Genomic DNA, 27,198 nt, shown 5'->3' with positions numbered 1-27,198 from the left:
AAAACTACACAAGCTATGTTAAAAAGTTGTTGATTTATCAGAGTCAGATACATGGCTGTCCTCATCGTAGAATAGTCTGGTCAAAACCGCTCAATTAAACAGGAAACGCCTACATATTGGAAAAAACCTGCTTTGGTCTTGAAAATCTAGACTGTTTTGTTAATGGTTAGTTGAGTTAGCATCATGCTATTCATAGTGGGTGATGTCTGAGTCGTAAATTATGCAGAACTGTGCATTATTTGCTCCTACAATATTGTAATAAACTGTTCTGTTTTCCTAAAGTTAGTTTATACTCAAGCGTAGCTCCTTCGCCGTAGCCTATGTAATGCCACGTACCACACGCTGTAGCCTGACGCGCACCTCTCCAAAACTATAAAAATGCGTCAACTCAGCGTGTACCGTACGCGGACCGCAAGTGCTGGGACGGGTCTGTTTGAACCCCTCCCTGAGGCAAAAAAGAGTCATGTTTACTCAAATGCATTTCCGAATGAGTTATTTAATTAAAATATTTGTGCTTCTGTATTAAACATCTCAAATCTGAAACAAAAGTGACTGTTTACTTGCCGATATCACTGCTAATGCTTCTCAAGCGAGCTGCGGCCTACGTAGGTCCAACCCTCGAGTATAAATCCAGTTTAAGAATCACCTTCTTTTCAGATTATAAATCACAAAATCATTGGTAAATTGTAAGGAAGACAGCATGCACAGTTCCGAACCTTAAAAAGTGCTCAGTAAAAATATTCTACACCAAATTAATAATTTAATGTCCCTGTGAGTTCACTTTAGTTCAGTATTCTGATGTATTTCCGAAACAAAAACTGTTGTTGTCTTCTCTTTTGTTTAGCATCTGGTGTTTGGCATCAAGACCTTCATAGCCCACATGATTCCAGACATGCCCAAAGACCTGTGCGATCGCATGCGTCGAGAGAAATACCTTATGCAGGAGATGATGTATGAGGCGGAATTGGAGCACCTGCAGAAAGAACGGAAAAAAAATGGCAAACGTTTTCACCACGAGTGGCCTTAGTCGTGCCTGCCCATAAACTCACACATTAACACGTACATGCCCACAGGAGAACCACGTATATACAAGAGAACATCAAGACTCGGAAGTCCCGAAGAGACGTCAAAGCAACGCGCATTAGTGAACATACATCCTCAACCATTCTGCGGCCTTGGACGGCTAGCTATACCGATTCTGTGCATGTGCTGCCCACTTCAGATCTTCATTTCTGTGTTGAACCAGGGAGAGCACTCTGTGTGTGAGGTCATAACCAGATCTCCGGTTTGGCCTTTAGAACCTGGAGTCGGCAGCTGTGCTCTGCACCAAAGAGGTTCTACTCAGCCGTTTTACACATTAGAGAAAGCTCTAAGGATGGAAATGTGTAAGATGCACTTTTAGGTTAAAAAAAAACCCTGAACCGTTCAAAATCGTGTGGGGATACAGCAATGTGGAGGTGGATTAAGATGGAAGCACAACCAGATCCGCCTCTCTAAGTTGGCTTGGTCTTATTTTGTATTTTGACAAATTCTATTGATTTAAAGAAGATCTTTTCATCAAATACTGGTCCTTCTTAGCATGGCCTGCACTGGCCCTGCTATGTCCTGTCTTACTTCTGAATGAAAACAGAGCATCTGTGTAGCCGGTTGAGATGGTTTACTATGCAGACGAAGCGCTTTGGCGTTCCTGTTTTCTGCTTGCCTACATGTCTACCTGTTTCTCATTCTGTCTATTCGTATGTGGCAGCTAGCATCCCGCCGTGAAGCCGTTCCCTTCCTGGAACCAGGCAACGTAACAACGTTTACTTAAAATAATATGAAGGATACTAACTAACCAATGCCCTCTCTCTTCGCTTGCCAGCATCTCACAGTGTGATCCTTGTTACAAAAGCGGTTTCTGGTAAAGGTTACCAAACCTGAAAAGGACAGTTTTTATGTAATGCATCGCCTTGAAAAGATATGCAGACATTTGTTTCAATACAATAAGTCATTTGGGGAAGGCAAAATAAGAGTCAATTGCAAACGTTGGCAAAACAGTCCTAGAAATAGCAAGCATGCTTTTATCGCAAGTTGATTTTTATTTTTCATCTTTTTCATTAGCGTGTTTTTTTAAAAGACAACGGGGAGAATTCACTAAACAGTTGTGCAGCTTTTAGTGTTTTACTGCAAAAACTCGCTAGTGTACACCAACCGTCTGTAACCGATGTTTACCCAGAGCTACATGCTTGTACAGTGCTGTTTTGTAATCTTTTCGAGAGCAAACACACTGTTTATGTCAATTCAGCTTAATATTAAAATGTCTAAAACAATTGTGCCCTCTGACTCTGAATGTACATTTCCATAGGACTTTCATTTACAAGCTGTGCAATTTAGAATAAGCAAGGCGGCATTGCTTTTAAAAGCAGCAGGGAGAAACACAGTCGAATAACACAGACATCTTGAGAGATGTTTCAAAAAACGAAAATAATGTTGCCTGAATACAAGTACACGCAATATGTGTGAAATATGACTGGATGGATTGCTGAGGGCTGTATCAGTAATAGACTATATTCAAAAAATACAGAAAAAAAACTGTTTCACAAAACTGTGAAATTTTTACATTTTCTAGTAACCATGGCATGGTCGTCCATTGATGGGGATTAAATGTGAAAGTAAAACTGTACTGTGCTTGCACTCATTCAGACGAGTACCTGTGTTGCATCATTCTAATCAGGTGCTAAACCATGCATTGTGTGCATATAAACAACATTATTAGTGAGTGCGGATCATTCTTAGTGAATTCCCCCCATGTCAGATTTCTTGTTTGTTAGGTTGTGTGAATTGAATTTGATAGTGTTGCAGTGTAGCTTTGTTTTGATGCTGCTCTTTGTGCACGACTGTGTTGTGTTTTTATGTTTATGGGTGCGTCAGTCCATGTCCCCTCCGATCTATGTTTGGAATAGCACTTATACAGTATTCTTACTAGTTTATCCCCCACTGCAAATGTTGTGTAAAATATCTTTGATGATTTGAATGTTTGATGTGACAACTATGTAGCCTAGTACTGTATGAAATGTTTATCGTTGCATAATGCATCACATGCAGTCAGGGATGGGCATAAATACATGTAAATGTATTTAAAATAAAAATACAAAATACTGAGTGGAAAAGTGTATTTAAATACAAATACAAAATACTGTGTGGAAAAATTTATTTAAATACAAATACAGTATTTTGTATTTTGAAAATACTCAAAATACATGTGAAATTGGTGATTCAGTGCAGGTACCCCTATTAGGCTGAAATCTTTCTGGGCCTATTCTAAATGCCAAAAGCATGATGTGTTTAACTGCTAAGAAACTTTCGTTTTCATTTTATTTACCGCTTCCCTTCCCCTGCCCGGTAGGAAATACGCATCTACAAAAAAAGACACTTTATAAATGTTTTTATTTTATTATGTTTTATCACCATCATAACTTCGAACTCAGTAACAAAAATAGAAATTTTGTCTAAAATAAAAAATAAATAAAATTAGAATTTGGCATTATTCGCCCAAAGTTGTTTTTTTTCTACTGAAAGATAAAGATTTTGTGTTGTGTATCATTCATCAGTGTCATCACAGATGCACACAATCAATACACTAAACTGATGGAGATTATTTTGTTTAATACAATCGTTAATTAAAAGAAAATAATGCATTTAAAAATGTATAAGACAGTATTTTTCAATTTAGTGTTTAATGTTATCATATATTGATATGTTTTGTTATAATGTCACAATTTGAAGTTAACTGGGTTTTACTGAGGGTTTAAGAAGTGTACTCAAAACCTTTTTCACATAATGACCTAAAAATGACCCAAAATCTAATCAATTTATATGTGAAGAAATCCATTAATCACGAGAAGAGTGTTTCACAAATTATTCGGCAAACAAATGACTTTCTCTCATCGCTCCTTTTTGATGATTTGGAGAAGAATTTATCAGAGTCGCTGCCCGTCGTTTCACAGATTTATACAACGGAGAGGACGTCAAGCATAAAAGCCTCGTCGGTTTAATGAGGAGTGCGCGCAGTAAACAGTTTCGCGGAGTATTTATGTGAATTGTAAAGTATAAACAAGGCTTCAACTGCAGAAAACTACAAGACAAAGCGGCAACTGTGAGCTTATTCCAACGCTTACCGCGTCACACGTGACTCTCCGTCTCGGAGTGCACAAAAAGTGAGAATTAGAATTTCCTTTCCTTTTAATAACAAATCACAATTATTCATTCACACTTGTTTCTTTTTCCACTCTCATGTTCCAATTATTCCTGCCCACTAAAAGGTAAACATAAATATTTACTTACCCCAATAGCTCTATAAACTATTTAAAAAAAGTTAAATCAATTTATATAATCGCTACGAATCTACGACATGTTGATGTTGTCATGACATCACCCATACCTAACACGCAGTAACGTTAATATTTTAAACACAAATAAAATTGACCATGAAATCCTCACATTATTCTAGAAAAGTCGCAGATCCAATGCTGGGTTGTATCTACAGCTGAAGCTCACGTGCATGATTGCTGGGGGAAGGGCGTGTCTGGCCTGAATTATGTTGGTTGATGCACGAAAAACCCCTAATAAAAAGGTTGACTGGCTCAAAGTATTTTGAGTATTTTGAAAATACAAAAATACTCATCTTAAATGTATTTAAATACAAATTACATTAGATTTTTCCAAAGGCTTTAAAATACAAAATACAAAATACTATTTTGTATTTCAAATACGTATTTTAAATACATGTATTTGAAATACTGCCCATCCCTGCATGCAGTATTGTTTTTGATGGCAGAATGCAGGAAACTATTGTAATAGTATTCGGATGTGAATATAAAAATTTAGGAATATAAAACATTTCAATCAATCCAAATACAATTAGTCTATTAGACAAATAATTTCTCCAAGTTGTCATTGGGACATTGGACATGAAACTGAATTTCCACATTTAACAATTTGTTTTAGTTTAACCTTTTTTAATATGTTGCTTTTATTTTCTGTCATATTTTTTTAGTGTGTGTGTGTGTGTGTGTGTGCGCGTACTTGATGAAATGAGTTTCCCAGCATGCATCTCATCATTTCAGGAAACCCAAGACAATGGCTGTGGTCAGAATAGCATACTACCATACGTGTGCAAATGAATTTGATATGTGTCTGGAAAACCCAAATGACCCACTACATTTGTCAAAATCTGAAGCATATATTCATAGCATGGAATAACTTTGCCCGCAATGCAATGATCTTTATGTTTTCCAGTCTGAGATATAAATATGAACACGGAGCATATCAATCATGATTTCTTATGATTTTTATCTTGCCATATTTTTTCCATCAGACATCTAAAAGTTTGGTTTTTTTTTGGCGTAAGATACATTTGACATTGAAATAAAGAATCATCTCTACATCTCTAGAGATGATAACTAATCAAACTCGATAATTGAATCAAACAGGCAGAATGCTGAGGTCTATAGAATGTAAATCCTGCCAAATTTAAATGAGGAAAATGAAAACTTAAACCAGATTAACAATTTCATTGTACATAACTCCATATACAATATCTGCTGATTGAATGATTTAATTTTAACACTGACAATACAATGTCCCTGTCGAACTGAACAAGAAAATGTAATTGGTAATTTGACATTTCATTTTAAATAAAATCTCGAGGGAAGACTGGCAATTTGAAAATGTAAAGGTAATGTGAAAAAGAAATTGTAAAAACATTTTAACAAAGGTTTTTATTCATGCTCACGCAATAATAATCAATTCAAAGACACAATTCAAATTGAAATAAAAAGTTATATTGGTCTTTGTAACGATTATGGCTGACTTGTGCATGGTGCAATACCGAAAAGTTGCTCAATGGTGTTCTGTATCTCTGACAAGTTAACAGACGTCTGAACACATGAACAAACTGAAGCACTGGAGAGTCCTGCGTCTAATGAAAATGAAAATCTAATAAAGAGAAAATCAAATGAATATCAAATTTTACATTTTAATCTGAATTGTGCCAGTATTATTATAAGAGCATTAATTAAAAAAAAAAAAAATTATGCAATTTCATTTTAACATTTGCATTTTCATTTTTATGTTGGCAGTCTTACCTTGAGATTTTAGTGAAAATGAAATGTAAAATCACCAATTCCATGTTCTTTTTCAATTTGACAGGGGCAACACAGTGTCAGTGTAAAACGAAAAAAACATTACATTTTATTTTTCATTTTGGCACATATGTGCGTGCAGTTATGTATAGTGAACTTGTTAAATTGGTTTTCTTTTTCATTTAATTCACTCATTTAAATTTAAATGTTTAACTTTAGCAGGATTTAACTTCCATAGAGGTCGTATGACAAATGTGATTTTGCAAATGTATGAATTATTGCATAATGTCTGAACACAGCCATGTGCGTGTCTTCCTCAGGCTCCTGTGAGTGTTTTACAGACGATAACTTTGTATCTTAAATCTTGTATTGCTTTTTTAAATATATATTTTTGCATGAGTATAGATCCCATATGAGAATGTAGATTGTGGTATTCTTATATTTCATTGCACTGAAAAACAGCCCCAAACATTAAATGCTATTGTCATTTCAAATCAAGCCTTATTCCCTACTCCCTATTGCGCATGTTCTGGAATCACATTGAAAATAAAATTTACTGTATGTAAGAAATGCATTGATTATTTAAACAGTGGTTCTTAACTGGTGATTTATGGCCTGATTTTCTTTGTCTTTAAGATTGTAGACATGTTAGAAAATACTTTAAATTGACAACCATTCAAACTCTATCAACTGTACCAATTTGGTGCAAAATTAGTATCAGATACACCGCTAGACAAGAAACCACTGAAATTTAGGAGACATTAACCAGAAACAAAATGTATAAGAAAACGATTTAGTCGCAACTTAATATGCAACGTAGAATCTAGATCTTTACACAATACCAGTTGAGAACCACTAGTTTAGACCTTGAAGTTTTCAACCAGCTTTGTATTGTTACAACATTGCAGTATATGTAATGATTCTTTGTCCTGGTAACACTCAAAATCAGTAAATATTGTTTACACACAGTTGTGTCATTGTGACAATACAAATTTTGCAAAGTAGCCACTGCGACTTTGTTTTAGATGCTTAGCGAGGCTGGAGATTTGCGGGCAGAATGGAAAAGTGTTGCTGAACTGAAATATTGTACTATGACGCACCGTTCTCCTGGTGTTCTGTAATCTATGCATGACGTCATTCATGAGCCCCGCCCATCCAGGGCTCTATACAAACATTTGTGTGTTCGTGCACTTTTTACTGTGAAGTGTGCATGGCCTATATCTGCTTATACCAGAGAAGACTGACCTGAGATCAGTACATGTTGTAGTGGCTCAGTGGTTAACAGCCTTGAAGTGTTTTCATTTTTATCAGGCTACTGAACAAAGAAATGTTCGTCAGGTTTTATCAGATACACTTGGTTGTGTATTAAATGTCTTTATTGAAAATGCCTGTCAAAAGCATATGAAACAATAAAGATTATGTTTAGAAGTAATGGCCATCAGCATGTATTGTTGTACCATTACGTTCAATGCTTATTGTATCTAAACATTTTACACAAACTAATTCATTTTAAGACTTGAAGACATCAGCCATTAGTTGTATTTAACTGGATTTAATCCATTAGCATTAACTATTTTTCAACTATTTTTGTTAAGTATATGAATAAAATGGAAGATGTTTTGCTGTAAAACTTCTCTGCTAACATCACAGTTTTATTTTGTGAGGTTTCAATTTACATAATGCATATGCATTATGTCATCTCAGTGACAGATATCACAGTGTGGAGGCAATATTCACAATGCTTCATGATGGCAAATGTGTGGATCATTCCTTTGTGGAACAATATTTTATGGTAAGTTAAGGGTTAAGGTCTTTGCACATACAGTCCAACAGTTTTTTCGTATTTGGCGCTAGTTTGTATGATGTCTCTGAATTGTCGAAACGCCTCTCAAAATGCTTGCTAAGGATGCAGAAAAATGCAGAAAATCGAACCCAGTTCGAATTTTTTTATGATGGACGAAAATATCAGAGGCAGTGTGTAAATGTGATCGATACAACGTGAGGTCGTATATAATTTTTAACTTGCAGAAATTTTGGACGCAAATTTCGGACTCAATGTGCAATGGCCTTTAGCCTTAAAGGGTTATATGAACATTTTAATTTCATCTTTTCATCGAAAATCTAGGTCCTTTAGTAGACTGGCACTGAACATTTTTAGTTGGCTTGGGGTCATTGGTCATTTATAAAGTGCTTAGACGTCAGAGTCCAGAGCGACACATTCACTTCATAAGACCTCTTGTCATCAGAGTCGTGGGGATTACTTTTATGTTGCCTTTGTCTGCTTTTTGAACTCGACACCTGAAGTCAAGACACCTAAGTATTTTCTATTTTATGATTCATAAAGGACCACAATTTCAGCAAAAAAAAAGAATATCTTTACTGTATAATTGCTGCCACCTACACACCTCTTTGGCCTGATGGTGTAAATACTGTAATACATTTAACGCAAATGTTCATTTTTCTAGTGATAACATTCTTGTAAAACAATACTTCATCAATTTTAATCAAATTTTTGTGTCAGTCTTAAAGTGGGTCTTTTTATCAATCTATATATATTATTCATTGATTTAAGTGTATTTACTTAGAACAGTGGGTAAATATTAATGGATTTGGACTCTCACTGGCAGCTGACACCTAAATCATTGTTTACATGTAAAGAGCATTATGCATAATAAAACAGTTGTGTAAAATTGTAAAGGAGATTGGATAATTATCTTCTGTATACAAAGAATTGACTGTATTTTACATTAAATAGTTTATGTATTCTTGACTGTTTTATCTAGTTGATTACAGTTTTGCTTGATCTTGACTCATTTCCTTGTGATCGAAGCCTGCATTTGTGTAACCATTGATCGGCGGGATATCACTTCTCCCGTTGAACTTGTCCATTTTTATCGCCTCTTCCTGGTCTTCGTCCTGGACACCTGGATGCGTCTCCCATGCATCGCCAAAGTCTGCCAAGTCCTAACAGAGGCAGAGAGAGGTTCAGAATTCACCTGCAATAGATGTGATCATCTTCTAAACAAAGCCTGTTGTGTACCTCCTTGTCCTGACTGAGATCTGCATTTATGAAGCCTTTAGAACAGAAGCAGAAGACATCCCTCAATGATCGGGTGAGCCCTGGCTTCATCTTCTTGGGGTCAGATGGCCCTGCAGACACCAGCAACACTTACATCGGCATCATTACAATGTACAAATGCTACGTCATATCAGGATAATGTATCACACCATCAGCTTCGCCATTAAATGCGCTTATCACTTCTTAATCTGTACCTACTGAGTCTGGTTATTTACTGCTATGACAATGGAGTTCATGGGATATTCACTCTTGAGTGTTATAATGAATTCTTAGCTGGTGTTGGCTCTGGTTGTTCATGGCTGAGATGAGTGCCCAGTGCTAAATATCCCCAGGTGGTGCATCATATAATTTAATCTGGATTTGGCATGCCGTCATGCTTTTATGCTAACATGCTAATATTGCTGTTTCCATTGTGTCTGTTAAAGTTCTCAATTTACTTTTCTAGTTTGCTAAAAATAGTGTTCAATGTGAGTTGCTTTCTTAGCAGTTTTGATTTGTAAACCTTAAAGTTAATCATTCTTAAATTTGTGTTCTGCTGTTTGTTTTCACGTCTTTTACTTTGAAGTCTGTATCGTTGTTGTGTCATTTCCTGTTGTAGTCATGTCCACAGTTTTTGTAGTTTTTTTACTCTTACCCTTCATGTTTTGACTCATTAACTGTTTCCTGCTATTTATTCGATTTTCCATCATCTATAACACAACGCCTACCTACCATGGACACATTTTGTCAAGCTTTTAATGTTTTCCCTGTTTTATGTACTGTTGTATGGACCCTCACTTTGCCTTCATGTTTTAAGCAGTAAGCATCAAGTTATGTAAATATGGACATCATGTATGTATGTATTTGTAAATATACATATTATTTAGATGCTGGCCTTTACAACCAAACAACAATTGTATGGCATGGTAAAGGGTTTTAACTTGCATTGAAGGCAGACTTAGATTTGAGCTTCAGCTCTATGTGTAACCATTTCTATGAGAGCAGCAGGCTTTATTTTCGGTGTCAGATTTACGCTCTATAACCTAATGTGTTTTGTTCCTTCCAGTTGAGAAGTTAATAACGTCCTCCCTCACCCGCCAGAAGTGTGATAAGTAGCCCTGCTGCCACAGTGCCAATAAAACCCACAGCACTGAAGTACAGATAGGACATGGAGTACCATGAGTCAGCCAGCCAGGGCCTGAACAAACAAGAAAATTAAGTTGCATTGCTGTATCGTTAAAGTGCATTATAACAGATTAATTACACATTTGTAGTTATGTAATAATGTATTATCTACACTGTAGGTACACAATGTATAACTAGAAAACTCACATTATCATTGCTCAGTTGAAGTATCGCTAATACAGATTATATAAACCAAATTTGATTGAATATTCATTTTTTCCAGAAAGATGTGCATGGAGTGTATTGTAAAGTTTTTTTTTATAATAGCACATTGTACAGCACCTGTCAGGGGTGGGAGTGCTTATAGTGAGTAATGTTTGGTTGGATCCATCCGCTGTCATGCTAAAGTTACAGCCTGCAGTGTTAAGTTCAAGGGGATGTGTGTTGTTACTGGAGGCTGGGTAAATAAAGGATCCCACACCGACCCAGAAGGAGAGTGAAATTCCGGTGATCAGACCCCCAATAGCCCCCTGCAGGGAGAGAGCATAAATTATGTAATATAAGTGCAAAGGACACACTCTCTTTAAATGTCACGTTCTACAAACTATACTTCCAATGCATTCTTATGTTGTGTGACGTATACATATTAATATTCTCAATATGAAGTTGATACCAGTGAATATGCTCCTGAAAGTTAAAGTTCACCGAAAAATAAAAGTTCTGTCATCATTTGTGACCCTGGATCAAAAAACCAGTCTTAAGTAGCGCAGGGACATATTTTGTAAAAGACAAAAATAAATTGTATAGGTCAAAATTTGCCATTTTTCTTTTATGCCAAAAATCGTTAGGATATTAAGTAAAGATCATGTACCATGAATATATTTTGTGAATTTCCTACCTTAAATATATTTTAAAAAAAAATTGTGCGTGGATGTCCTCCCACAGTGCCCCTGATTAACAACTTCAAAGACGATTTTCCCAATATTTCGATTTTTTTGCACTCTCAGATTCCTGAGTTTTAAACGGTTGTATTTCAGCCAGATATTGTCATTTTCTTATTCATTCAGCTTTCAGATTATGTAAAAATCTCAATTTTCAACAATGACCCATAAGACATTGTTCCCCTTCAGTCGGTCTCTCTAGGTTGTTGAGAGACAGACTGGGGTTTGATTCAGAGAACCTTTCATCTCCGAGATAAATTTAAAACGCCAATGGGGATTGGCAAATGGCCCGCCCACGCCAGTCTCTGCCCCGTAAATATGGGTATAAAAGTAAGATGGCAGCGGTCATTCATCAACCTTTGTTCTTCGCAACCTGATACTGTGATGGTATCTACTCTCATCGAGTATCTTCAGACTGCTGGACTTATGACGCAGAGCAGCGGACCTCCCCCACCGAGAGCGGACTTCCCCTGGGTGTTTCGGCAGAGAGCCACAGATTCTAAAAGAGAAAGGCCCTTTTCATGGCCACATTTCCCACAGCTGCGAGCATGTCTCATGTCGAGCTGTGTCTTTGGGTGTCTTTGGGACTTACAATGCCGCTGGACAAGCCGCTTCCGCCCTTCACGCTATGGTGATCCTTCAGGTCTATCAGGCCAAAGCCCTGAAGGATGTGGCGGATGGGAAGCCTGACCCAACTCACATGAGCGAGCTCCGCACTGCCACGGATCTGGCACTCAGGACGACTAAGATCACGGCACGTGTCTTGGGTCGGTCGGTGTCCACCATGGTAGCCCAGGAAAGACATTTGTGGCTCAACCATGTGCAGGTGAGTGACGTTCAAAAGGTCTGCCTTCTGGATGCACCCATCTTGCAAGCTGGGCTGTTTGGTGATACCGTGGGGGACGTGTCACAACTGTTCTCCGAGGTACAGAATCAGACTGAGGCAATAAAGCAGATATTGCCTCGCTGCGGCTTGGCCACCCATAGGTCGACACGTTCCCGTGCAAGGCCTGCTCGCCTTGTAAGTGAGGCGCCGTCCGGAGCCGTCGCACTGCTAAAAAAAATGGAGCAATAGTCCTAGTTTAGGGGTCCACCTGAGTAAGGGTGACTCTACCATTACTGGACTTGGTTCCAACAGACCGCTCCGCTCGGTCCGTTACCAATTGCTTAGTGATGGATGGAATGCCTATACTTCACCCAAGAGGGAGGGAAGTAGGGAGGCAAGGAAAAGCGCACTGTACTTACCTAGAGAGGTATAACTGCGCGTTTGCAGGCGTACGCCCAGACCAGATGCCAGTCCTACACGGTAGAGTGTAAAACATGGGCTGACACTGGTTCCACTCGGAGATTGTAGAACCTCGCGAAGGTGCTGGGCATAGCCCAACCCGCAGCTTGGCAAATGTCTGCCAGAGAGGCACCCTGGGCCAGTGCCCACAAGGAGGCCGTACTCCGTGTGGAGTGGGCTCTCACTGCAAGCGGGCACGGGCGATCTTGGGATCGGTACGCCAAAGAAATGGCGTCCACGATCCAGTGTGCCAGTCTCTGTTTGGAGACAGCCCTCGCCTGGTGCTGTCTCCCAAAACAGACAAATAGCTGCTCTGACCTCCTAAGGTCCTGTGTGCGGTCCAGGTAGAGGCGCAATGTGTGTACCGGACACAGCACGTTGGAGGTTGGGTCTCCCTCCCCAGAGGGGAGCTCCTGCAGGTTCACCACCTGGTCCCTGAAGGGAGCGGTGTGAACCTTGGCCATGTAGCCGGGCCTTGTTCTGAGAATTCCCTGAGAGTTGCGAGGCCCAAATTCTAGGCATCCCTAGGACACGGAAAATGCCTGGAGGTCACCCACCTTCTTGATAAAGGCGAGCACCATCAAAGTGCTGTCTTCATCGATAGATGAGGAAAAGAAGCGTCTCCGAGTGGCTCGAAAGGGGCCGTACCAAGGCCCAGAAGGACCACATTTAGGTCCCAAGAGTGTACGGAGGATTCACTCTTCTCGTGCCCCTGAGGAACCTGGTGACCAGGTCGTGCCGACTTAGAGACTCACCCTCCACGAGGTTGTGATGTGCGGCAATAACTGCAACATACACTTTTAATGTGGATGGGGAGAGGTTACTCTCTAGTCTCTGCTGTAAAAAAGCCAGCACGGAGCCGATTGGGCAATTCCGTGGGTTCTCCCCGCGGGAAGAACACCAGGACGAGAAGAGATGCCACTTATAAGCGTATAGTGGCGGGGGCTCTAGCCTGCTGGACGGTCTCTCTGAGTGCCTGGGGCAAGCCGCTCAAGGTCTCAAGGACGTAATACGGCTCAGCGCTATGGCGTCTAGCAATAGGTCCACAGTCTTTCTCTCATCAAAGTCGAGAGACCGACTGAAGGGGAACGTCTCGGTTACGTCTGTAACCTTCGGTTCCTGATGGAGGGAACGAGATGTTGTGTCTTCATGCCACAAAGCTTTGCCGATCCACTGCAAGGAGCACCTCTCAGGTTCCTCAGCACAAAGGGTGATGAATGATCGCCGCCATATTCCTTTTATACTCGTATGTACGGGGCGTAGACTACTCCACCTCAAGTTGTTCCAAATAATGTAAAACTTTCTTTTGTTTGTTAAATACAACGATTTTGGAAGAATGTTAGCAACTGCTATTTCTGGGGAAGCATTGAGTGCCAGAAAGGATTAATGCATTTGTTTTGTTCTGTTGGTCCTAATTTTGTGATAAAATGCTTATAAAGTACTTATATGTTTTTGAAAAGGATGTTCAAAAAACACTTTTGACACTTATCAGATATTGTTACATTTGAAAACATAATACACAACATATGAACATGTTCTGCTGTGTCAACTTATTAAGAAACTTTAGAAATTGTGTTTACTTTAAGCAAGGGAATTATTCGAAGATGTTTACCAATACTAATGTAATTGGTAAGCTAAAGATGATATCAACTTTTGACATAAAACAATAACAATAATAATAATAACATTATTTTAATTGTTGTTGTTGTTATATTAAATGTTTTGTGAGAGTTTTACGCATGTAGAGTATAGAAGAACGTAAACGCTGTTCAAATCCAACTAAAATCAATACTAGCGATGGTACAGTAATTTAAATGTAACTGAACCTTTAAGTTGGTGACAGGAAACAGGATTCCTAAAGAAAACAAGCCCAGCATTGGGCCCCCGCATATGCCGTGGATACTGAGGGCCGCCTGAGGAACAGAAAGGAGAAAAACACTGTTACACACACAGGAAGCCGTGAAGGACATGATAATCCCACCCAGAAGAGCTACATACCTGCACAATTCCCCCCATATATGATGCACCCACAGCCATAGTAGTGCAGGCCACACCAAACACCACACCTACATTCAGTAAAAACATTCCTACATTTACTCTTATTTAGAATTTGAGATTTGAACATCTACAGATTCCAACTTTTCTGCGGCATCCTGTGTCATCTTTGCTACAAAGATGAATCACTGGCTGAAATGGTTGCATCTGACAATACACCCACTAAAAGCAACATAGAAAACCAAAGCCACATCCTGGCAGCCACACTCAACACCAATGCATTGGGCAGCAGGTTTTGTATTGGAAAGCACTACTCTAGTCGTATTTAAATCAGTACATGAAACCATTTCTAGTCCTGTTTTTTATAAGAATAGCCCTGTTCAACACTCGACTCTTATTCATTAAAGGTGAATTTTTGTTATTATAGATCTTTGCTGTTTCAGGTGCAGAACAGTTGTGTTTACATAAAGGCTTGGCTGCTCTGGTTTAATGCACCATCTGTTTGACCTGTGTCTAACTGTTAGAAGAATCATCAAAAAACAACATTTACTGAAAACTTTCTTGCAAAAAAGGAAGATTAAACAAATATGTTTTGTATTGAATACTGCCATTGAAAAGAATGAACACATTTTACAGAACTGTTTTGTGTTAACTGTGACCCTGTATTTAATTAATCATTCAGGAAAATGAATAGGTTACAAGAAAATGGAAATACTTCTCATATATCTACTTTATAAATGTCCTGATGGAGTGTGGTGGATGTATTTACAGAGCGCTTTGCTGATCCAGTTGGCTGCTCGGTTGGATAAACCTGTAAAGCACTGGCTCACAAAATCCTCGTACATCACAGTCGCCAAAGCGTTGATACTGGCAGCGACTGTGCTGAAAGAGAAACAGATCGTTGATGATTTTCAGGTCTCCTTATAAGGAATTATTCCTTATAAAGGAATAGTTCAACCAAAAATAAAATGGCCACACGCAGGCTCCACAAATCTAAAGTTTGGAATCTCATTGGTCCGGTTAAGAGTTTTTAATGAGTTCTGGAAGAAATTAGCACCCAAACTATCTTTGTGAACTTTGTTGTTTATTTTTCAATATGTTTATTATCATATATATTGTAGAATATGGGACACGAATGTGTAAATTATTTGCAAGTATTAAGAAAAGTCTCAAATTTACCTTAGTGTTCCACTGAATGCACATGCAACAAATAATCCTGGCAGCCCTGGAAATCCCCCAAGAACCTCCATCACAAAATAGGGCATGACCTGGAGAGCAAAATACACACGTGTCTGATTTTGATACTTTTTAAAGATGATGTCAGCATGTGTGAAACTTTCACCTACAATGATACAATGGTATACAGCCGCGGAAGAATTAAGAGACGATGTGAAAGACTGACAGAATGAAAAGAAACAAGCAAATAAAAATAAATAAATAAAGTGCGGTATATCACGTTTTTTACTTTTCCCAAATATACTGTATATGGTCGTTCTATTGCTTAAAATTGAATATTTTGCAGTATATGACATCTGAAGAAATACTGAGAATCTTTTCTTTTGTTTTCACCCGATTCTCCAGTTTTCATTTTCTGCTATAAATGGGGAATTTTTTTTTTTTGAAATTAGGTATAAATTATTGTTAAACTGCAAAAATGACTTTCTTACTTAGTATTTCATTCCTGTGTTCCAGTAAAACTGTCGAAAAATTCTTAAATCAAAATGCATTTTCTTGATGAGCAAAATTACCTCAGAAAATAAGTCTTGTTTTTAGTAAAAAAACAAAAAATTTCAGTAAATTTGTGCTTTAAACTAGCAAAGAAATTTGCCAATGGGGTAAGAAAAATAATATTGAATTGAGATTACCTTTTACTTCAAGATAATTTCTCTCTCCTAATCGGCAGATTTTACCTCGTTTTTTCAAAATCCAAACAATTAAGTGTCCTATCCCTGTTGATTTTTCCCAGATGTGGCAGATAAGTTTCATTTATTTGCCTAGCTAGTCTTTTGCACTTACGAAAGGCTGCTAAACGTGGAGAGCATGACTGTGCAATTAGGTGAGTGGAAAGAGGCAAATAGCCAATTAACACAAAGGAAATAGTTTGATAAATCAAACAATTTATCATCAGGAAATATTGTTTTATCTGCACTTGCAAGACTAAATAAGGGTCCTGGCATTGAGGCATGAAGTTTTGGTGGGTGGTGGTTGGCATACTAAACAAATAACAGTGTTGTTTGTTTGTCAGTGATAATACATACAGTGTTGATGGGTATAAAAAGCCTTTGTTCATTGTTGTTCATTTCAAATAAGAATCCTCCAATGGCTTTTCAGTCCAAACCATTAGCACAAATTATGCAAAGTAACTTCTTAAGCACTTGTTAAAGCACAAATTATGCAAAATAACTAACTGTGTTGAAATCATTTGCTGAAAGCTTGATCCCCCAGTTAAAAAATCCCACCTGTGCCCCGATTGCAAGGGTTTGCTACGGTGTGAGTTGCTCATAAATTAGTATATTATGAGTTATGAGTTGCATGTTTTACAATATCATACGTTTTGGTCAAACACACTGTAAAAACCACTGGGTTATTTTCAACACAGCGTTGGTTCAATAAAGGATGAACCCAACTGTCGGGTTTCAAAATCACCAATGTTGGATTGTTTCAGATTGAAAAGCACAGCTGTTTTAATCCATTGTTGGGTCAAATATAAACCATTATGGGTTGATTCAACCAAATGGGTTTGGCTATTTTTAAACCAACACTTTTAGAAAATAGATCACCTGGTCTGGTGCAGAGATATGACCCGCTCTCCATGGGTCACAGGTGGAGTAGAAGGCATACATGATGAGTCCAGACACCACAGCACAGAACAGAATAATCCACAGACCCAGAAGATTCAGATAGAGGGCCCTAAAATTCAGCCAAAACAAAAAGGTGCTACATAAAATCACCAACCGTAAAACTTTGTTATGTTATGTATATTTTCTGCATAAAATGAGTTTAACAGTGCTTTTGTATGCAAAATTAGCAGTGGGTGCAATCCTTTGTATCTGGCGCTCAATTTCATTTCCATTGACATTAATGTTAGTTGGGGACTGTTTTATGAGAATTCCTGATTTACAATGGGGGACTGCAACACATGCAGTTTCGCATAAACACAGTTATGTCCGCTCACCAGCGTGCGTGGCTCTCTGTTTTGCAGGAAATGCATCTTTGAATGGTAGATTGGTTTACCCCATAGACGCCCAGCCATGTAAAGGTCCCTCCTATAGAAAGTGTCCAAAACGTGTGACGTCTTAGTGGATCGACATCAAAGCTGGAAGCAATCAAAGATAGTGGTGAATCTCACAAAAAAAATCATTAAGCATTAAGAAAACATCCTAAATATGTCAATGATGTGTAAAAAGGACATTTAAATAAAACATGCTGAAACAAGGTACTGTACATACTCGAACACTTGCAGTCTGCCTCCAGCGTGAGACGTCCTCCAAACAGACTCGATCCCCCCCGCTCTTATCGAACCCTGGATCAGCACCGTGAGGAAGCCCACCACCATCACCACCATCTGGAAGGCATCCGTCCAGACCACAGCCTTCAACCCCCCCTGAACAACACGCACACACTCTGTTACACTTAATTCATTCAAGTCAGAATATGAAACGTTTATCATCTGCTAAAAGTTATTCATACTCCAAACAGACTGTTCCAGTTACCTCTGTTTAATAACATTTAAACGTTTCTGTCATAATAGAATCAGTGTTTATATAGTCAAATCCACATTTTTTAGTTTTGCTTAGTTTGTGTTTCTTCATAAGCGTTTGTATCTGTGAACAGAAGTCTCGGGTTGAATAAAACCTCCTCCCACTGAAACCTTCACATGTATTATGTTAAAGATAAGAGATAAGATTTATTTACTTACCAATGTGCAGTAAAATGTGCAGACAATGCCAGTGGCGAATATTGAACCCCAAAGATCAAAACCTGTCACTGAGATAAAAATATACAGCATGTGGATATAAAATAGTAAGGGGATGTGCAGTCATGCAGCACTATTTTTGTAGGTGTTGCGTACGATCACCCTGTAGGGGTTTGTTTTGTGATGATGACTAACTGACTGTACGTTTTATCACAGTTTACAGAAAGAAAAAATATGTGGACCACTGGAAAAAGGAATAATTATAATGCATGGAATAATGGCATGGCTCTTAAGGTCCTGGGGCACCAGCTTCTGATAGGAGGCCCGTCTCCTTCCTTCCCTACTTTGAATCTCTCTACAGTCAGCAACCAAACAGATATCATCCCCTATTGACTCCCATAGTATTTATTTTTCCTACTATTGCAGTAAATGGGGGACGAGATTTGTTTGGTTACTCACATTCTTCCAAATATCTTTGGTATTTCGAACAAATGATGACAGAATTTGAATACTTTGGTGAACTATCTCTTTAAGGGTTTTTTACAATCGTGAATAATTTAGTTAATGGCCTTTGCTCTTCTTTTTGTCCCTATGAAAAATAATGAGTAACATTCCTGACCCATGAAAACGTGAAAGTCAGTTGGCACTATTGTATTCTGTTCTGCATGAACTACTTTTACAATTTGATCTGACCTTTCCAATTACTCCGTAACATTACATTGCATCCAAAAGTTTTAGCTCACAGTCAAGTCTTGACACATTAGAACTCTAAAATTATTTCATTCAAACAGAGGGACCAAACAATATTCTTGTTCTACTCCAACACTGGAAAACCTAGACAGCTACCATATGTTTTCTAACAGTACACAGGCTTTCTCAAATTGTAGGTTATTCTAGAATGAAAATTAGATTGAAACTTTATTTCATTCTGTAGAGTACAAAGCCAAGAAAAATGCATGTGGTTTGATGATAACATGTTTTTCATCTTAATTTCATGCTTAAAATTGACGTTTTTTAACGCATTTCAAATGTACGTAAAATTATGTAAAATAAAACCGTTAAATTACAGCTGTCTATTGTGTACATAATGTTTTGCAGCAGGTTGCAAGTGACGGTGTAGATTTAATTTAAAATGTATTTTGTTTTAACCAATTCTTATGATAAATCCAAACTGACCTTGATTCAGAGCTAAAGCAGGGGCATAGACCACCACGCCAGTGTACAGAATCTGCGCAGTTAAACACAACCATTGTTATTTTGACTACGCAACAACAAACTCAAATGTATTTATTTCGGGTGAAAACCACCGAACATTTCATCACACTCACCGTTTGTACTATATAAATGAGGGTGGCAGCCACACGGGCCGCCTTACAGAAACGCAACTCCAGATACTGTGAGAAAAGCAAGGCACAAATCATTACACACATGAGACGGACTCAAACATAACAACTGCTGACACAGCCAGTGAGATATAGCACTTCAGGTCATGACCTCCCACAACAGCCAGGAGCATCTGTCCAACAGCAAACTGGATGGTTAATATCCTGAGCATCAGTTCTGTCCAAGGTTGTGGTTATGTGTAGTTATTTTCTGTGCTGTTCTATCTGATGTCTAAGAAAACATTTAGACTTTTCTGCTGATTTGGATATGACTATATAATATATGACACAGTAATTTGATTACTACTTGAACAGGCCGTCTGGCGCACAGGGAGTTTTCCTTTTGTGCGCTTCTCAATGTGGGCCCCCCACTGTAAGTATATATAAAATAAATAATAATAATATTTTCTTTTGAACACTTGTCATAGTTGTGATTTCTGTGCCCTAGCCACAGCGGTAACAGCGCTCGTCAATGTCAAAAGGTTGGCCAATCAAACAGGGTTTGGAGAATTCAACCCAATCAAATTACAGAGCCCAAGCAGAACTTAAACCAGTGAAACTGAAGAAGATAGACATTTCAGCCAATTCAATTGAAGAAGACTGGAAGACAGTAGTTCGGTAGGCGGACGCTTACAGAAACCAAGTGCCAATTCAGTTTGATGACTGTGAAGTAGAGAGATATGGGAAGTCAAACATAACAAAGCCAACTGTTTAACAATAAAAATGCTAAACAGTAAGATTTTAGAGATGCAAACTACCTAACTTTTGTGAATTCTGCTTTTTTAATGATAACATAACCTAAAGGATTATTAGGAACACCTGTTCAATTTCTCATTAATGCAATTATGGTGGTGGTGTTATGGTGTGGGGGATGTTTTCTTGGCACACTTTAGGCCCCTTAGTGCCAATTGGGCATCGTTTAAATGCCACGGCCTACCTGAGCATTGTTTCTGACCATGTCCATCCCTTTATGACCACCATGTACCCATCCTCTGATGGCTACTTCCAGCAGGATAATGCACCATGTCACAAAGCTCGAATCATTTCAAATTGGTTTCTTGAACATGACAATGAGTTCACTGTACTAAAATGCCCCCCACAGTCACCAGATCTCAACCCAATATAGCATCTTTGGGATGTGGTGGAACTGGAGCTTCATGCATCCCACGAATCTCCATCAACTGCAAGATGCTATCCTATCAATATGGGCCAACATTTCTAAAGAATGCTTTCAGCACCTTGTTGAATCAATGCCACGTAGAATTAAGGCAGTTCTGAAGGCGAAAGGGGGTCAAACACAGTATTACTATGGTGTTCCTAATAATCCTTTAGGTGAGTGTAGATGGTTTGTTACATAATGTAAGATTTTAACGTGCATTCAACTTAACATGTCTTAAAACACAACTGACAGCATACCGTTTATAGAGGCTTTCTTAATCCTTGTCCTCGCAACCTCCCGCTCTGCGTATTTTCTTTTCTTCGTAAGTTTGTTCAATGCGACCGTATACGAAAATCGCTGGATATTCTGCCATGATATCAGTTCCAAATGAGTGTATGTATGATTCAAAATGCATTCAAGTGCACGAGACGTATGTAAATCTCATGATTACAGCTAAATAGCGTTTGATATTCCTGTAGTGCGTTTTGTCTGTGTGTGAAGGTGCTGCAGGCAATAGTGTAACACAAATCTGTGTTCCTGTGTACATGGAGTAGAGAGCAGTGAACACTGTCTAGGGACCATGTCAATCGTTACACAGTTCGTTCATGAAGCGCTGTTAACAGAGAGAGACACAAAATATGCAGAGCCGGGGGTCACGAGGACCAGGATTAAGAATCGCTGGTTTATACCATTTAAGCCATAAAATAAGACTGTGTAAGTTATATGGTGGACCTAATTAACATTGAAGAAGTCAATAGATTGCAGAACTGTTATCACAGGTAATGAAATGACAATTTTTGGTCAAAAGCTTTTACGTAATTCTGATGTCTGTTTGTTGCTTAGCCTGCACTGGGGTAACAGTTTAGTGTTTGTTATTTTTTTGGCTTTGCAATATGTCAATAAAAGGTCCATAGAAAAAAATGTTTCAAAATGTTGAAGTTATAGCATGAATTGAGCATCAATAAGCTGGTGTATATGTTGACAGCCTTGTGTTCTGGGCTGCACCTGGTGAAGAAGTCCAGGGCCACTTTTTAGTTCCTTTCCGCCCCTGCCTGAAGTATTGAGATACCAAAAGATGTCTGAGGTTCGCAGGTTACAGAAAACTCTTATGGACTAGAAGCCGAAAATTGTTATCACCACCAGATGCAAGAAATACACCCACCCAGCTGGACCCGGTCCAATGTCATAGACCATACCCAGTAACATTCCGGACATAACCAGTTCAACACTAAGGTTAAAAAACCCAGCAAAGTATTGGGTGTTTCCCAACCCACTGCTCTGCAACTGTCTGTCACGAAGGTGCCATTAGCCAATGCCAATAAGGACTCCAAAAGGGCACAGCAGATTCCACGATTGATATGTCACAGTCTAATAGGCTAGTCTCTGTTTGGAGTCCCCACTTCTATTGTTCCTCAATAGAGCTCTCTGCTGAGAGTCTCTAAAGCTCTTTGGGAAAACATGAAAAGCGCAGACTCGACACAACACGGATAAGGTTGTGTCTTTATTCCCACAGGGGAACGCTTATAAGTTCACCACCTGTTCCCTGAGGGAAGTGGTGGGAACTTTGAGCAAAAAGCTGCCCATGGTTTTAAGATAATGTGATTTTCCCAGTCAAAACTTCAGGCAAGTGCTAGTGACTGAGAGAGCCTGTAGGCCCTCGCCCATCTTGATTGAACTGAGCACAGTCGGGAGAGCCGTCTTCAGTGACAGGCTGCTGAATTTAGCTTCCTTTTGGAGCTCAAATGTGGCACTCAGTAAGTTCAATAAGACCAACAAGACCCCATTCCTGTTTAGGAGATTCAATCTGCATTTTCCACGGATCCACGGACGTTAGATCATGTCCTGACCCTTAAAGACCTGCATCAGGAATTGGATGTTGCCTGGAGTCTTACTTCCATTCAGTTTACATTTCCATTTCCATGTATATTTCCATTTACATTTACATTTACATTTACATTTAGTCATTTAGCAGACGCTTTTATCCAAAGCGACTTACAGGTGGGGTAGGCAATGGAAGCAATAGGGACAGCATAAGTACAACAAAAGCATAAGTGCAATCAAAGAAGAAGACTGGTCACATATAACCTAACACAGTATACAGAACCATTCATTTTTTATTTTTTTTAAAGAGTAGAGAGAAAATAGAGTCAGAACAGATCAGTCAGATGTTGACGGAAGAGATGTGTTTTCAGACGTTTCTTAAAGATGGCTGCAGAATCTGCAGATTCTAGTGTGAACTTTTTAGGTAAAAGTTTGCTTTTTCAGCGTTGTGAGACTGCCGAAGTGCCAAAAGGAAGCACTGATCTGTGACAAGAGAGACAGAGCAGGAATGCATCCAAGATCCATGAAAAATTAAAAGAGCTGGTAGTGTGTACACATTCTGCCTGAAGGACAAGTCTGAATGAGTGGTGCACACCATTTACTTTTATACCCATTGGGGGAGTTACTTGCAAATGCCTCTCACTAATTCTTATTCTCAAGATTATAAGCAGATCAACAAAGAGAACCCATGTCACTATGTCGACAGTTGGTGAGGGACAGATAAGGAACATTTGGGACGCATAGCCACAAAATAAGCGACTGATAAAAATATTGCCAATATTTAGTATTTTTATCTATGAAACATCACACATTTACAGAATGTTCAAAATGAATTGCTAGATACCTCATATGTGCTTGTGATGCCAGATCTGTAAAACACAGGCAGAAAAACCTCAGCCGTCAGGAACACCACAAACGTGTACGCAATCCCAAAGATGATGTACGAGGCCCCGTATCTGTACACGTCAGATGGAGCCCCAATAACTGTCACTGCAGACATGAAACTGGCCGTCAGAGAAAGAGCTACTGGACCGCAAGACATCTGACGGCCTCCTACCAGAAAGTCCTGAGATGATTCCTTCTTCCACTCTTTGATGGCGAAGAAGACCCCGATACCAGAGGAGACCACAAACAACAGGGCAAACACCACATAGTCCCCCGCCTGGAAGGTCCCTGAGACATTCTCCATGTTTACTTCAGACTGAATTGGACTGTGATCAAACAGGTAGTGTAGTTATTGTCTGGATCAGGCGCCTGACATGTTAATAATGTTAATAATTGAGTTTTAACAGGTTGAAAGATGCTTATGATTCAAAACATGGGTCTAGGGGTCACATCAGTTAATACATTTCTCAGTTACACAAGAGTTACAAGAGTTAGAAGATTTGTTCTTACAAACACTATCTGTCTGTCTTTAAATTGTAACTTTTTCTATTTATTTATTGATTTGATGCTTTTGTTTCATTTTACTTTTTTTTCATTTTTTTATAGAAACCACTCAGAACATGTGGTAAATGTTTTATGTTTTAGTGATGTGCTTCACTAACGTTTAAATGACACTTTGTGACGTGATGTTTATCCTGGCACAAGTATCTATTCCTCTAAGTCTTGATTAAACACATAATTACAGTGTTCCAAGCAGTAAAGCATACGTCCTGTAACAAAAACATTACCTTTTACATAAAATACTGTCTCACATATTAAACTTCATACTCAAATTGTATAGATATATATATAAATGATTTGTAAATCCTATTCCGAATTTATTCATTATTAGTTGCAATGTGCAGAACAAAGACCTTTGGTAACCAAACAACATTGTTTCCTATTGACTTCCATTGTAGCCTGTACACAAAACAGAGATGTCATAAAATATCTTCTTTTATCTTCTGCAGGTGAAAGAAAGTTGTACAGGTTTGGAATGACATGAGGGTGAATAAATCATCTAAGAATTTTTATTCCTGTGTGAACTATCCCTAGTTAACTAATACGACAACTTTATTATTGTATGCTTTTCATTATGTCAATATTCTTCGTAATAAGATAAATACTGTAGGCTAGCTATGTAATCCTTCATACGGTGCATGTCCACGAGCAAAGACGCGCAGAGGTGTAATATGAGTGTGCGTAAAAGCGCGCCGGACTCACATTTCAGCCGTGCGCGTCTTCTCTAGTAGGCGCGTTCATGTGAAATCCTCCACATGTGGACATCGCTTCGGTCAGGTCAGCGTTTCTTGTGAGCGGACAGTCATTTTCATCATGTTACTCTTCGCCCTTTTCCTGTTTTCATTGCCTATTTGCAGTGCAGTTTACGAGGGACCTTTGCTCCCTGAAATGTCCAACGGCACGTTTCACCACTTCTTCGTCCCGGACGGGGATTACGAGGACACCGATGACCCGGAGAAATGTCAGATGCTCTTCAGATGGATGGACCGCAGACCTTGTCCCCTAGAAGAGGACCAGGACACGATCATCCGAGAAGATTTCATCATCATCAAACAACAGATCGAAGACGCGGCGCGCGTTTTGGAGACCCTTGGAAAGACTATTTCTTTCGATTTGGACGGCGAGGGCAGTTACGGGAACTATCTGAAAAGGGAAATTGTGCAAATCAACGAGGCTTTTACAAACGTGGAGAAATCGCTTCTAGAGCTGGAGACGAAATTTAAACAAAGCCAGGAGACTGAACAAAGGGAAGAGAGCCAGTTTACCAATAACTTTATCCAACCCATGCATGATGTGAAAGGCACTCTCCAGGAGACTTTGGACATCTCGTCGGGGCTCAAGGTTAAACACGAACTCATCTCTTTGATCATCAGGAGCCATGGATCGAGGTTAAGTCGTCTCAAAAACGACTATCTTAATGTTTAAACTTGCAAAAAGGTGTAGGTGACTGCAGTCCACGTTGGATTGTTGGATTTTAAACTTTAAATTTGCTCTCCGAGTTAAACATTTTTATATTTTGAAGGTTTTCTTTTTTTCGTGATGCTCAATTTGGTCATTTCGTTATTGCGTTAGCTTTTTTGTGTGTACAGTTCAATCTAAATCATTTTTGAAATTGATATTTTGTTATAACTATGGTTTTGCTCTTAAGATCTTTGGTGTGAAAGTTAAACTATCCAAAACACCCAAACTGCCTGCATAAGTTACTAGGCGAAATGACTAAAACAGCACATTTTCACTTTTTACTGTGTAACTAAAGCTTTGCATGAATAACTGAGGTCAAAGAGCCTTCAAAACGTTTTTTTTCATTCATCAGTCTTCAGCAGTCTGTATACCGCTGACACGATTGAATTTTAAGAGAGACTGAGGAGTGGCGACTAAAGATCTTCGGTGGAGATTTGGCATTTCCTGTGCCATTAGAACAGAATGTCTCTTTTTCTTTCTGCCATGTGGAAGAATAATCAAAGTCTACAGAAATATGTAAAGAAACACAATCTGCCCTTCCCACACCATTCCCTGAGGATTACAGGGATACTTCCTGGTGAACCGTTTTAACCTTTAACTCTAGACATTGAGCCTTTTCATTAAAGATTTATTTATTGATAAAATCGTTCTAAACATTAATTTCCCCAGTGATACATATTCCATCATATTTTGCAGTCATCACTGAACATCATCTTCTTTATTTTAAATTCTAACCAGAACAATGAAGCTTTTATGGTGCGCCTTCCTACCCACAATCCCCTGGGCTGGGACTGTTTTCTTTTTCTCACATTCAGAGTTTGATTCTTGTTGGCGGTTAAAGCCAAAGGAAAGAATGTCCTTACTAACGGTTTAGTGTTACCAGAGCCGTGCCTATTCAGTGCCATCTCATATGGATTCAGTTTAAGTGGTTTTGTTTGGAAAAGTGAAAGAGGCAACAGAGAATTCATCATGTTAAATTTAAGTATTAGAGATTGTATCATGACAATTTAAAGGTTTGATGGATGTGTGGACTTTGTAAATTGAATGTGGAGCTGACTACATGACACATCAATTTCTTGCATTATTTTCCATATCACGTTGTGAAGTCGACATTGCAATGAAATTGAAAGGCCGGATATACTGTAAGCTACATTATCTTTATGCAAACCAGATCACTCAGCAACATCATATTATGTAAAAATTCTATGTCAATACAGTATGCACTGCCAGGCCTAGTCTAATTATGTTTTAAGTTAATTTTTAAAATCCTTATTGTAACCCCAGTTAAAAAATGGGAAGAATTTAAGTTTGAAATAATTGATTACGTAAAGCAGTTCAACGTGATAACCAGAAGCATGCCACATATGCTGACCAAAGAGCTCAATTTACATGTAAACTTTTACTGTACTGTTTTATTACAGTTTGTTTTATTTGTAATCCTGTATATAGCAGTGTAATTTTATCAGGAACATTAAATGCAAAGTCGA

The 27,198-nt window shown here is 38.6% G+C and overlaps 3 protein-coding genes across 5 annotated transcripts in view; 2 read left to right on the top strand and 1 right to left on the bottom strand.

Annotated features, from left to right (window-relative positions):
• Positions 1-6,616, top strand: part of ano3 (anoctamin 3) — a 63,013-nt gene extending 56,397 nt beyond the window's left edge. For all 3 annotated transcript variants that reach the window (XM_056739471.1, XM_056739470.1, XM_056739469.1), the window contains one exon: positions 845-6,616. In XM_056739471.1, the coding sequence (XP_056595449.1) occupies positions 845-1,027 (183 nt within the window). In that variant the 3' untranslated portion in view covers positions 1,028-6,616. The remainder of the gene's footprint in view (positions 1-844) is intronic.
• On the bottom strand, positions 5,041-25,061 carry slc5a12 (solute carrier family 5 member 12). Its single transcript, XM_056739473.1, has 16 exons — positions 24,953-25,061; positions 23,649-24,015; positions 19,771-19,836; positions 19,619-19,670; positions 18,446-18,513; positions 17,976-18,130; positions 17,702-17,842; positions 17,307-17,436; positions 15,706-15,794; positions 15,296-15,408; positions 14,530-14,597; positions 14,358-14,444; positions 10,648-10,835; positions 10,275-10,378; positions 9,163-9,272; positions 5,041-9,086 (listed from the first exon to the last, which is right to left on the bottom strand). Exons 2-16 carry the CDS (start codon positions 23,991-23,993, stop codon positions 8,910-8,912), a joined length of 1,893 nt encoding a protein of 630 aa, XP_056595451.1. The 5' UTR covers positions 23,994-24,015; positions 24,953-25,061; the 3' UTR covers positions 5,041-8,909.
• Positions 24,965-27,198, top strand: fibina (fin bud initiation factor a). Its single transcript, XM_056739478.1, has one exon. It carries the CDS (start codon positions 25,064-25,066, stop codon positions 25,673-25,675), a length of 612 nt encoding a protein of 203 aa, XP_056595456.1. The 5' UTR covers positions 24,965-25,063; the 3' UTR covers positions 25,676-27,198.

Source organism: Triplophysa dalaica, chromosome 24 (genome assembly GCF_015846415.1).
Source record: "Triplophysa dalaica isolate WHDGS20190420 chromosome 24, ASM1584641v1, whole genome shotgun sequence".
Classification (NCBI taxonomy): Eukaryota; Metazoa; Chordata; class Actinopteri; order Cypriniformes; family Nemacheilidae; genus Triplophysa; species Triplophysa dalaica.
Note: the sequence above shows the minus strand (reverse complement) of the source record. Positions and strands in the feature narration are given on the sequence as shown.